Raw genomic sequence first — 13,403 nt, forward strand, 5'->3', positions numbered from 1 at the left:
TGTAACGAACCCGTTCATCTGTTGTAATTAAAAATGATTTATCGTTGGAGTACCAAACTTTAATCAGTCGATTAAACGTAATAATTATAAACAGACAGAACAGCTAGTCACCTCACTAAATTGTCGTCCACTTTTACTTCTGTCCCATTAAGTGTGCCATTGACTGAACATTTATTTAACAGCAACGTTGCTAATATGTGGAATAAAGCTGCTTCAAAAGTCTAGAAGCGGTAAAAATGGCCCCAACTTTGGCCGTAAAGACGCAGGGTTACCAGGTATACGGCCAGCACCAGTGATACAGCATACTAGGCGCGTACTTTGTATTATGTGGCCGCCGTCTTGCTTCCTTTGGGACATACTTGCCATTGGCTTGTACGATACAACAGTCTGGGATGGTTCCTATAGGTCAACCCTGATTGAGTTGGTGTCCTCAGCCACGTGGTCGAAGACTCTACAAATTTAAATAGCGAAGTATATAGGGTGTAAACGATATCTGTTTACAACATGCCTCAATGATGTAGGTGAAATCGAGACAAATACCATTGTTCTTGTATTCACAAAATATCAAATTAACATTTTTATAAATTTTAACTCAAGATACCTTGGATTTTATCAGTATAAAACTAAGAATTATATCATTTTGTTTGTCTGTCCTTCTTACTACGAAACTACTGTCCTTGTAACGGTTAAGTTTAGATCGAATTGTGAACGTAATTAGTTTTTGCATAAAGTTTACAAAAGTCTTTTTTCTTTCGTTACCCTCAAGGGAAAGTCGAAATAAGTAACGTTGACGAAATACCGCCTAAGCCGGTAGCGTAAGACAGCGAGAAGATATTGAACATCTCGCGCATGCTCAGTAGCTTAGGTGGCTTTTGGAGGCCAAATTAATGTATCCCGGCTTGATCGACCACAAGTGTCCTATATAAAACTATTCGTCTCCACTTCCCTACGCCATTGTGCATTGTGTAGAGTTATCGTTTACTCCCTGCAAAGCCGCCAGCGTCTCGTGGAAAAATCAGCTCGTCATCGTTGTCAGCCTGTCCCGATCGACACCGCCGAACCAACAGGAGAAAAGTTTTTCCACATAGGGGCAGCCCGTCTCCTTATTATTTTCCCTTATTACATACTCCATCCTTTAAACACTGGTTACACCCTTCATAGACTACACCTTAGGGCGACTAGCTGTGGAAGAGAAATGTGTTCTTCCTATGGTATTTTTACAGTGTGTGTGTGTGTGTGTGTGTTTCTCTCTCTCTCTCTCTCTCTCTCTCTCTCTCTCTGTGTGTGTGTGTGTGTGTGTGTGTGTGTGTGTGTGTGTGTGTGTGTGTGTGCGTGCTCCAATATACTCATAGTTCCATTTAATTTGAAACCATGCTTTGTCCACAGCTAGGTGCTAACTCGGATAAAATGAACACGGTCCTGGTAGGCCAATTTCAACTAAGCTCTCAGAGCGAAAACCGCCCATAAACTCTTTTTGTTTGTTATTCTCCTATAAATTTGAGTTTTTATTATGCTGAGTAACGGCAGGAACAAGATATCCTATCCCTTGCCGGGAACTATTGATAGTAGATCGCCTATCATCGTAAGTACAGAACACGAACCCCTCCAGCAAGGAAATCCGAACTGGTTTTGTAAGGAACAGATGATATATTTTGCTGTAGCATGTAGAATGATTTGACAGCACGGCAAAGTACCCCTCAGAAGACTATTCGTCCCCCAGGATCCACCATCTCCCTCCTTATACTGGCCCCGCGTTACTGCAAGTTCACGATTATTACTTCCAAAAACCTTACCGCGACGTTATCTCTGTCATTTGTAACTTCACTTACCCACATATAAATCAGAAGCCACACATCTGTTTACAGCACAACAGCACTACCTGACTGCGAAGAACTCGTTAAAAGAACCGCAACACGAAGCAAAGAAGAGAGAGTCTCAATGCCTACTCAGGAAGTTAATTCAAGGACAGACATCTTACCTCCATCTGCTCTGTATATACGAAAAGCAACAAGTGCGAAGCGTCGATTCCTAATGTAGTATGAGAGGGATTTGCAAGCCGTTTTAAGTAACATTCATTTTTGAATATTTTGACGCGAAGGCGTGCTCAATAGTTTTTCCGCATCCTTCCAAAATAATGCAAGACGCGGTATACACAGGTATGATAAACTTTGAGAATGAAGCTAACTTTCGCATGATGTGCCACTGCCTATTAACACAACTCGAGGAAACTTGATCCATATATACACTACGCTATAGTTCAGACAGTAACAGAAAGAAATAAGAAATGAGACGAACAGAAATTACATTTTTATTCAAAGACGATAATCGCACTGAAGTCACCACGATTCATGGAGGTCCTCTGGACATCAGAAAAGGCGGAACATGGTTCTTAATAGGATATGTGATGATGATGGAAGTAATGTGTGCTCTGCAACGTGCTCCCATGCTGGCCATAAGGTTGGTAATAAGGTCTTGGCATAACGAGTTCCATTCCTCCACCAGCTCGGTTCACAACTACTGGATGGTCGTTGGTGCATGTGGACGTCTCCCCAACGTATCCTAGGCGCGTTCGATGGGATTTGAGTTGGAGGATCAGGCAGGCCAGTCCATTCCTCGAATATCCTCTCGTTCCAAAAGGTGCTCCAGTTGCGCTATTTGATGCTACCGCGCATTGTCATTCATAAAAATCAAGTCGGGGCCGAGTGCACCCCTGAAAAGACGCAGATGTGGGTGGAGTAAACTTTGGCAACAGTGTTGACCAGTGAGTGTACAGTGCACCGAGATTTGGATGGCAGTACGACAATGGAACATTATGCCTTCCCCACATCATAGCACCTGGACCACCAAAACGACCATGTTTGACAGTGCTGGAGCTGCCCTTATATGGCGAGTAGTGGGAACACGTAACATTGTCGAACATGTGCGTTTTAGTGGTTTAGGAGTCATGGTGTGGGACGTATAACGTTGCATGAACTTACTGACCTCCAAATCTTTGAATACGGCACGCTCATCGATCAACGTTATTTTGACACTGTACTTCTTAACTACGTGCGTCTTCTTAGAGATGCATTCTGCCCCGAATTCAGTTTTATGGACCACAATGCGCGACCGCATTACACAGTCTAGGTGGCGGAGCTCTTAGAACGAGTAGACATTCGGCGTATGGACTGGCCTACCCCTTGCCCTGTATTAAATCCCATGGAGCATATATGAGCTGCTCTGGAGAGACGTACTGCAGCAGGTCCACATGCACCTACGACCGTACATCAGTTGCTAGTCGCCCTGGTGGAGATACGAAACGCCCTACCCAGTTAGCTGCTTGTGGGAAACGGGTCAAATGATCCCTGTCTGCATTCCGACTTAACAAATAACTAAATAACTGAACGAGATAGATGTGTAATTATTACACACATGCCTTGAACTTGTTCAGGCTGGAAAGATAGCTTGAATATAAATGGAAAAGAAGCTTGAAATTTAAATGTTACTGCAACAAAATATTGAAAATGGTCAAAAAGACTAAGACCTTTCAGAAGCAACGGAAAATGGTTTTAGCGCACAGATTAAAGGATCCAAGTTGTCTACTAATAAGCGTGCAGAAAAAGCTGTAAAGTTTGTGTAGCACCCGGAAACCAAAGCTGTCGTTTGTAGCTCGTGAACTAGGGAAGAAGTTTACAAGCAGAGCAATGAATGCTACAACTGTATATATGGATATCGAGCAGTTCACTCAGAGCAAACGAAAGATGATCTCTTGAGGTTGGGAAGTAATGGTGCTATTCTGTGTCTTCAGTATCTCCCGTGACGATGAACACCAATTGAAAGAGTGTGGTCATAAATATTTCCAATTATAATTCAAGAGTACCGCGACTAAAGAAGAAAGGCCCTGTGGCAATTGTATGGATTTAACGTCCCCTAGAAATAACATAATCCGCGGGTGTACTGCGAACTGCTGAACCCAACGGACACAATATTTCGGCGATCTGATGATGGTGACAGGATTCATAGGCAAAATATTGTGTCCTTTGAACATAAATAGATGGCAGTGGATACATAAACAGTTTTATCATGAAAGAGGACGGGAGAAAATGTAGAACAACAACAAGATAACTGTTCAACTCAAATAATTCCTGTTTTCTAGTTTTCGTGTTCTCTTATCTTTGTAATAAGTGCACATTTTTTCTCACATTTGTATAAGTATTGAGACGTCATCAAACAAAAATCCTACTGTAGTATTTTTCAATACAATTCTTCAAGATTTCTTTCTCCCTCTCGGTTTCTTACTTAATTATTGAATGCCTGTCTTAACGTACACAGTGCATATTTGCAGTATCCATAGTTCCACCACTTACGTCATTTATATCCATGGTGACAATTTGTTTGTTAAATAATGAGGAATCAGAGTTTTAAGATGACTGACCGCTCTGTGGATATGAAAAAAAATACAGTCATTATACCAGTTGTGTGTGTGTGTGAGAGAGAGAGAGAGATAGAGAGAGAGAGAGAGAGAGAGAGAGAGAGAGAAGGAGAGAGAAGGATCCCAATGGCAGAAGTGTCTAGAATAGTGATTGGGACATGGTTCTATACTTTTAAATTTTCCAATGCTACCAGCACAAAAGTAGAAATCTTCAATCATTCATTTTAATCGTCTTTAAATTGGAGAAGCTTAATTCCTTTTTTTAATTTTGGTAGACGTATCACATGCGAAATAATACAATTTGTTTAATAATTATACTTAGAAATGATGTCAGAAACGATTATAAGTGAACGAATATGATGTTTTGTGAGGGATGAATTCGTATCAGACTTTGAAACTAATCTAGGGTGAGTTAATAATGTAGAAGCTACTATGTGTAGCGGTAGGGGAGAGAATGCTTTACTTGAAGTTATGTAGGATTAGGTGAGTAGACGATGGACCGTTGTAGACAAGGATTCCAAGCAGAAGCTAAGGAGTGGGAACGAAATGAGCCCTGACGTTGATGAAGAATGCATAGGGATTTGATATTTGAGCAGAACCGACACTATTGTTAACAGCATTGTGCATGTAGGAAAAGAATTCATGTAAAATATGTGACCTTAACTTTTCCCGGTGAATTGAATGTTCAAATAACTTACGGGTTTGCTGCCGGATGACGTCGTCGAACACCGCCGATATTTCGACAGGAGCACACCCTGCCATTCTCAAGGCACAAATGCAAGGAAGAAGAAATGTGCAAGCAAATTTAATACCTCGGTTCACAGAGGAGAAACAAGGAAGACACCATACACAGAACAAGTGTCAACACAAACAAAGATAACCAACATCAGAAATATCGATAGTTACTATTAATCAACAGTTGAGGTAGCACTAATTCTGTCCCTCTGTTTTTTAATGAGAGACAGAGCCGGATTCCAAGCAGCATTTAAACAAAATCCACCATCTCTGTTAATAAGGTTGCTTGATAGTCTGATTTCAACAGCTTCCTTAATAACACTATCCCAATAGCTGGACGTGCAAGCCAGACTCTCCGTGTTGTTGTATTCCATAGGATGACCGGTGACAAGTCAATGTTCTGCAATAGCGGATTTTCTCGGCTGTTTAAGCGTGTGTGACGCTTTTGTTCAATACACAGGTCTTCCACAGTCCTGATTGTCTGACCAATATATGACATGCCACAACTGCAAGGAATACGATAGACCCCAGCCTTACGCAAACCAAGATCATCTTTTACGGAAGCCAACAGGGCCTTAATCTTAGAAGGTGGTCGAAAAACACATTTCACATCATATTTCCGCAAAATACGGCCAATCCTGTTGGAAATGCTTCCTGCGTAAGGCATAAAGGCCGTAGACTTAGGTGCCACTTCGTTGCTATCGTCACTCACCCGTTGCACAGAAGGCTGATAGCGCAACGCACGTTTGATCTGCCTCTCACTATAACCATTCTGACGAAAGGTGACTTCGAGATGTGATAGCTCAGCTGCCAAACTTTCAGGGTCTGAGATAACGTGGGCCCTGTGAACCAGGTGCGAAGTACACCTTCACGCTGAGCTGGATGGTGACAACTATAAGCTCGCAGGTACAAGAATGTCCCAACGTACCATCAGTCTTCCTTTTGACCAACACATCAAGGAAGGCATTCTTCCTTTTCCACCTCCATAGTTTATAGGGAGCCTACCCACACTGACCTGCGACCGTAGCGGTCGCTCGGCTCCGGACTGTAGCGCCTAGAACCGCACGGCCACTCCGGCCGGCTGCGGTGAAGGTATTGTTACAATACAGGAGTGTTTTTCGTGGTTATGGTGTGGTCCGCTTATTGTGCATAAGAGAACTCTAAACGTAGAAGAATAAGAGCACATTTTACAGCATTGTGTTCTGCGTATATTAGATGAACAGTTCGGAGATAGTCTTTCTTTGTAGCAGCATGATGATGCACGCTGTCACAAATCAGCGTCTGTGAGGATATGGTTTGTGGACAGTAACGTTCCTGAAGCGGATTGGCCTGCCCATAGTCAGGACTTGAACCCTGTGAGTTATGTTCGTTTACTTCGCTCCAGACCCTAACGTTCAACATCATTTTTTTTCTGGGTCCTGCTCTTGAGGAAGAATGGTCTGCTATTCCTCCACAGACACTCTGAAAGCTCACTGGAAGTGTCCAAAACAGAGCCGTCAAAAAGGTGAAGGGTGGACACACCCCATATTCAAGGTCAGTTTACAGCTGTGCGCCCTGCGCCTAGACGCGTGTGACTGTGCTTGCCCCACACGCTAGTAGAGGCTCGCGTGTTGGTTGCATGCCTCTTCCTCAACATGTGCATGCGACTGAACCCATTCACACCTGTGTTCACACTGGGCGCCTCTTCTTCCGTATATGGCAAGCTACAGCGACACGGCGAGTAGCTGCAAGGCGCACAGATGTAAACACACCTGAAGGTCCACTAATAGGTGTGCAGGAGGCTTTTGATCAGACAGTGTAAGTTGCCTAGCTCAGTGTGTGCTGCGGCTGAGAACAACACTGAGTCGTGTCACACTTCGCGAAAAGACAGTGAATACTTTCTAGCCTAAGAGAAACTGGAAATAAGAACCTCTTACAGTCCGTGTTATTCTCCTTTCTAGAGAAAGAATGTGAAATAATAAGAAAGGAAGATGGACGAAGATTATAGCATGTTATGTAGTTTCAAAATTCCCGTTATTCTCGGTGGCATACACTGCGCCATCTCAAAATGTTGTACATTTACGCATAAATATAACATGTACAGACGTGTTTGTTATGGCTCAATATAATGCAGTTTAGTATTCTGATTATATCTTAAAGTATATTAACGGATAGCATTGCATAATTAACGGAAAGAGAGCTTATATTGTAGCCTACCAGAAGTTTTTCTCCATTCCTATGATCCATGTGTGGAATATAACGAGAATTAATGACACAAATACATCGCATAACATTATGAAAGGTGTGGAGGGTTTCTGGGTAGAAATGAATAATTACATCATGCAATTTTAAACATAGCTGACAACAGCAACAGTAAATAAACTTTCAGTAAATGATGTATCCAGTCAATCGTTTGAATAAAGTTTAGTGTATATTAATTCCTCCATGAAAAACAGCAAGACTCAGTCCAGAGGTGCAGCTTATTATAAGAACTGACATTGAACTAAACGTATGGCAACTAATTATGATACCAAGTAAACGTAGCGTAGGGCGAGCCAGCTGCTGGCGCTAGTAGCTTCATAAACTCTAAACTGTATCAAATACGTAATTGAACCAGTAATACGTCAGTATAATACTCATTTTAGTGTTTTAAGTAATTAAAAAGAAGGACATTATAAAAGAAGATACAACAGGTATAAAATAATTTTTTTTATAAAATGACTATGACAATACGTAGCACAAAATGAATAAAATGGTTAATTATAAAAATTTGCAGAAGAAAAATAATGAAGAATCTACTGTAGCAAGAATTTAACAAGATATAGCAATATGCAATATATTCTTTATGTAAAACCTGCATAAATAGAATTTAGGACCGCCTGACGTGCTGTCTGTAAGGAAATACAGGGTCCGCTAAGTAAAAAGAAAAGCAACGTTCCTGAAATGGAAGTGATAAGAAACATGAGCCACAACATCATGCAGTTGCGACCAACGGCTTGAAAGCGTTAAAGAATCTTTTGTCTCTCAACTGTAGTTGTTCATTTAAAATAAGGTCATCTTCACTGCTCATGTGTCTAGAGATTTCAAATTCTTCCAAGACGTTAAGTTTCCACACTGTCTTCTCTCTATGTAGAATCGTCATATCGTCTTTTCGGTTTTTTTTAAATTAAGTGTTCTGTTTATCATTCTACATATTGCTTGAAATTTGTGCAGCTTTTCATATGTATTGTTATAACAATCATAATCTGTGTAGCAGGTCCAAATATCTAAAATGTGACACCTGTTCAAATACTTTCTTACTATTTTCCACCGTACTGAATGTTTATCACGAAAGGCTATAACTTTCGTCTTATGTTGTGAAATTTTTGGATTGTATTCTGAACACATTTGTGGGAGCCAATTTACTGGTAACCAGATGTCGTCTTCACTCACTTCTGTTGTTATTTTATCATCTGCAAGTAGTAGTGCACTTATATCAGTGTTATTGTCCACTTAAGTTGCTGAAAAATAATGTAAATTCCAGTTTTATAAGACACTGTCAACATAAACATTTTTTAAAAAGTCGATGAAAGGGAACACCCCCCTCTCACTCCTTGAATGATTATTATCTCATTTGTTCTTTTTTCATTGTATTTATCACTATTTTTGTTTTACGGTGTAAGGTTTTGGTTGACTTATGAGGTGTGCTGGCTTTCCACTGCCTTTCATTATTACCCATAATTTATTTCGATCAGCTCGATTGGAAGCATTTTCAAAATGTACACAAGCTATGTGTGTTTCAAGATTAAATTCTCTTTGTTTTTCTTTAAGTCGTTTTATTGTAGAAATATTGCTACTACACGAACTTCCTTTTCTAAGTCCCCTTTCATTTTGGAGAAGTGCCACATCTAGAACTGTTACTCTACTGTTCGATATTTCTGTATGGATCTTTTACCCCACGTTCAACATACTAATATCACCGTTTTTACAACATTCGCATCTATTGCCCTTACTGAACAGAGAGATAACATGCGCTGTGTAAGCTTAAAACAGAAAATAATTAAGAAACTTCACGTTACTTATGTAAGGAGTTAAAACAGTGTACCAGACTCGACTTAAACCCAGACACTTAATTGTAAAAGGCAGTGCTCTAGAAATTACGTCGTGGTGTTGGGAATCAGACGTCTGTGCCCGAATCTCGGTGCGAAATATAGGTTTTATTTATCGTACACAGGGTGTCCCAGGAGGGATGATCAGTATTCAGAAATATGACGGAAAAGATCATTTGAAGCAAAAATTCGAGTGAAAATGGACTCTAAAATGCACTTGTTCATCTTCGCTACCGTGAAATACATCTCTCTATTGAACAAGTGCTCATTGCTCTCGGTATATATTTTAGAGCCAATGTTTACTAGATAATTTTTTCTTATGTTGGTCATATTACCGCCTCCTAAAACATGGAAAGCAAAGACTTTGTGGTAGAATAAATTTGATTCACAGTGTCGAAGATAAAGAAGTGCTCATAGCTCTTAAGGTATGCGTTTCAGAACCCATGTTTATTAGCCTTTTTTGCTTCGACAGATAGTTCCTGTCATGTCCCTGAATGTTGATCACTCCTGCTGGCATGCACGGTGTATAATTAAGCAGCTTTAGCCCACAAGAAAAAAATATTTCCAAAGCAAAAAATATACTTTACAAGATTTATGATTTCGAGAAACACATTCCTAAGATACCTAGTTATGAAAGACCGTTTCACAATCTGGAAAAAGCAAAGTGAGAATACTACTTGTTGGCACATATCTTACAATTTCAACATGAAGTGCCGGATGGTTCCTCTGACAAGGATCTTGCCAATTTCCTTCCCATTCTCTCTTCTTTCCAAATTTGTGTTATGCCTCCAGTGATTCCGTCGTCGTGGGACGTTAAGCTGAAGTTTTCTCTCTTTCAAAATTAGGATTAGATCTAGTGTTGTTGACGTCAAGTAGTGTTTTGGTAACTTTTATTTCTGTTGAATGATACCTAATCTAGTTTTACTTCATAGATGATTTTATTTCGGAACAATGCATGAGTCACGTGGTTTACAAGTTGTACCAGTAAGATGATAGACTTGTAGTCGCTAAAAGAGAAAACACTGGTAAAATGAAGAGTGTTACCTGAGCACATCCTTAGGCTGAAGGCGCCTGTCGCCGGTGTCCCCGGCCTGGAGGTAGTACTCGTCGTCTAGCTGCGGCTGGCGTGAGTTGAAGGGCTGTCGCGAGCGAGCGGGTGCTGCCGTGGACGGGCCCAGAGGCAGCGCCGTCGCCTTGCTGGCCACAATCGCCGGACTACTGGGCACGTAACCTGCCGCAAAACATAGCAAAGCTTGCTCGCTCATCCTGAGATACAAACATATTAAAATACACTGTTGTTTGGGATATCTGGAACGTTCAGAATGGGTCCAATACCTCGTGTGAAATCTGCAGGATGAGTATGTGGTGTAGAGTTCATCGTTTAATTACACTGACTGCCACCTATCGCGTGGTTCCGCCTCAGAAAACGAGCGAACTCCGTTATAAACAGCTCATAGAGGAACTTGGAAGCAACAGTTGTCATGTACACTTCAGGACATATCGTGAAAGTAACAGTCTTCAGTCATTTTACGCATAATAACACACAGGCATATTAGGCTTACTAATTTATAACTGAAAAATAATGAATTAAAATAGGTCAACTTTCACTGGTCCAAGCAAGGTTTTCATTAAGTTCCCTAGAGTTGTAAAGCAAATCCTCGAACTGGACACGTCGTTTCAAATATTCTTACCTGATAATTTAACAATGACGAGTATTTATTAATGATGCCACCAGTCACTATTAATATAGATTATAACAAAATTAGGATATAATAATAATAATAATAATAATAATACAATAACATTAAAGTATGAAGCGTTTCAAGTGGATCCCACACCTCGTCTAACTCCCCAGAATACACTAAACTACGCGACAGTTCCAGTGTTCACCAACTGTCTAACATCCTTAGCGGAGCAACCTGATGTTGCCTCCCCAAATATGAAATACAGGACTCGTCCAAACAATAACGTAACAGTTTTATCCACGTATAATTTTCATATTGCAGTATTTTATTGTGATGATGACATTTATATAAGGAATATTTTCCCCCTGGATTTAATATTTTTAGATACAGGTGCAACATTCCCATCCCCATATTTCACACACTACTGAGACATGGCAGAATAGAGACTGCTTTCGTTGATAAGAAACTGCATATAAGGGTGTTTTAGTGTTTAGCTGTTCATCACACTTGACCTTTGTCCTCACACTGGCAGAATAGAGACTGCTTTCGTTGATAAGAAACTGCATATAAGGGTGTTTTAGTGTTTAGCTGTTCATCACACTTGACCTTTGTCCTCACACTTTGAGAAATTTTATCGTAATCGCTCAACTCAGTGCCAGAATTCGAGCAGTTCACTGCAGATTTTTTTCGTGCACTCCGCCGTGAGTGTGACACAAGAGAAACAAGACGAACGCTGCAAGTATTTATACTGACCTGTATTCCTTTGGTGGTGGCCACCTTCAAAGTAGAATCTATTTGAGTCCAAACAAGGCTGCATTCATCCCTTCAAAATGGCTCTGAGCACTATGGGACTCAACTGCTGTGGTCATAAGTCCCCTAGAACTTAGAACTACTTAAACCTAACTAACCTAAGGACAGCACACAACACCCAGCCATCACGAGGCAGAGAAAATCCCTGACCCCGCCGGGAATCGAACCCGGGAACCCGGGCGTGGGAAGCGAGAACGCTACCGCACGACCACGAGATGCGGGCATTCATCCCTTCCACATCTGAAAACATTTTTATTATGATTCCCACGAAGTCTCATAAGAGCTTCGCCAATTCTACCTTCTACCAGAGCATAAGACATCTGTGACTGTCACAGCGTAACCAGAGAGTCCAGCAAGGATAGTCGCTCGCTAATACACAATCACAACTGACTCATTAGTAATGCGAACAGTTTCATTTTGCTTGCGTCGCTGTAGAATATGCACAATAGATGCAGTTGCAGCTGTGCCCGCATCAATGTGTATAATCCGACAATCATCGTAAATTGCATGACAGGTGCGACACGACCTGAATACTGTTGGAAGCTGTACATAACAAATAGCTGAAATACCCTCGGCGGAAGGAAAACAAATTACTTTACCTGCCACTCAAACATTGCTGAAATGGGATTCATACCCAGAAGCATGTTTTACGATCCTCACCTCAGGCTGACTGAACAGACATTTCCATGTTTCCGAAATTGTAAAAGTAGCAGATTATCAGATACCATTTTCACTTCTGTATCGCTTGACCATTACTTTGAATTTCAATCAGTGATCTCATACTCATGAAATTACAAGAAAGATATTTTGGTGGTACATTTTGTGTACTGATAGTCAATACACAATTAGAAACCCGACAAAATAACCACCCTACATTTGTGTTTGAAACTGCGACAATGCAACACAGATCCTGCCCCATTTGTCCTGATTAACTTTCACCGATCAGGAAAGAAATATAAAGATATAGATAGCGTGCTCTCCAGACCACTGTTATTATTTTCACTGTCTCACCGCAGACTGGATAATAAAATTTCGTAGTAAATAACATACATGCGTCAATCCTCCTGGAGTCAATGCGGTGAGATGTTGCAATCGTTAATTATCTACGGCCTCAATAAAGAATCTGATCGATGACCAGTTTTCGAAAATCTAATTTTTAACTGAATAAAATACACTCCTGGAAATGGAAAAAAGAACACATTGACACCGGTGTGTCAGACCCACCATACTTGCTCCGGACACTGCGAGAGGGCTGTACAAGCAATGATCACACGCACGGCACAGCGGACACACCAGGAACCGCGGTGTTGGCCGTCGAATGGCGCTAGCTGCGCAGCATTTGTGCACCGCCGCCGTCAGTGTCAGCCAGTTTGCCGTGGCATACGGAGCTCCATCGCAGTCTTTAACACTGGTAGCATGCCGCGACAGCGTGGACGTGAACCGTATGTGCAGTTGACGGACTCTGAGCGAGGGCGTATAGTGGGCATGCGGGAGGCCGGGTGGACGTACCGCCGAATTGCTCAACACGTGGGGCGTGAGGTCTCCACAGTACATCGATGTTGTCGCCAGTGGTCGGCGGAAGGTGCACGTGCCCGTCGACCTGGGACCGGACCGCAGCGACGCACGGATGCACGCCAAGACCGTAGGATCCTACGCAGTGCCGTAGGGGACCGCACCGCCACTTCCCAGCAAATT

General features: G+C 41.5%; 1 protein-coding gene across 2 annotated transcripts in view; it reads right to left on the bottom strand.

Moving 5' to 3' along the window:
- Positions 1-13,403, bottom strand: part of LOC126248442 (uncharacterized protein DDB_G0287625-like) — a 57,821-nt gene that overhangs the window by 8,189 nt on the left and 36,229 nt on the right. For both annotated transcript variants that reach the window (XM_049949420.1, XM_049949421.1), the window contains exon 5: positions 10,258-10,444. In XM_049949420.1, the coding sequence (XP_049805377.1) occupies positions 10,258-10,444 (187 nt within the window). The remainder of the gene's footprint in view (positions 1-10,257; positions 10,445-13,403) is intronic.

This window comes from Schistocerca nitens, chromosome 3 (genome assembly GCF_023898315.1).
Source record: "Schistocerca nitens isolate TAMUIC-IGC-003100 chromosome 3, iqSchNite1.1, whole genome shotgun sequence".
Classification (NCBI taxonomy): domain Eukaryota; kingdom Metazoa; phylum Arthropoda; class Insecta; order Orthoptera; family Acrididae; genus Schistocerca; species Schistocerca nitens.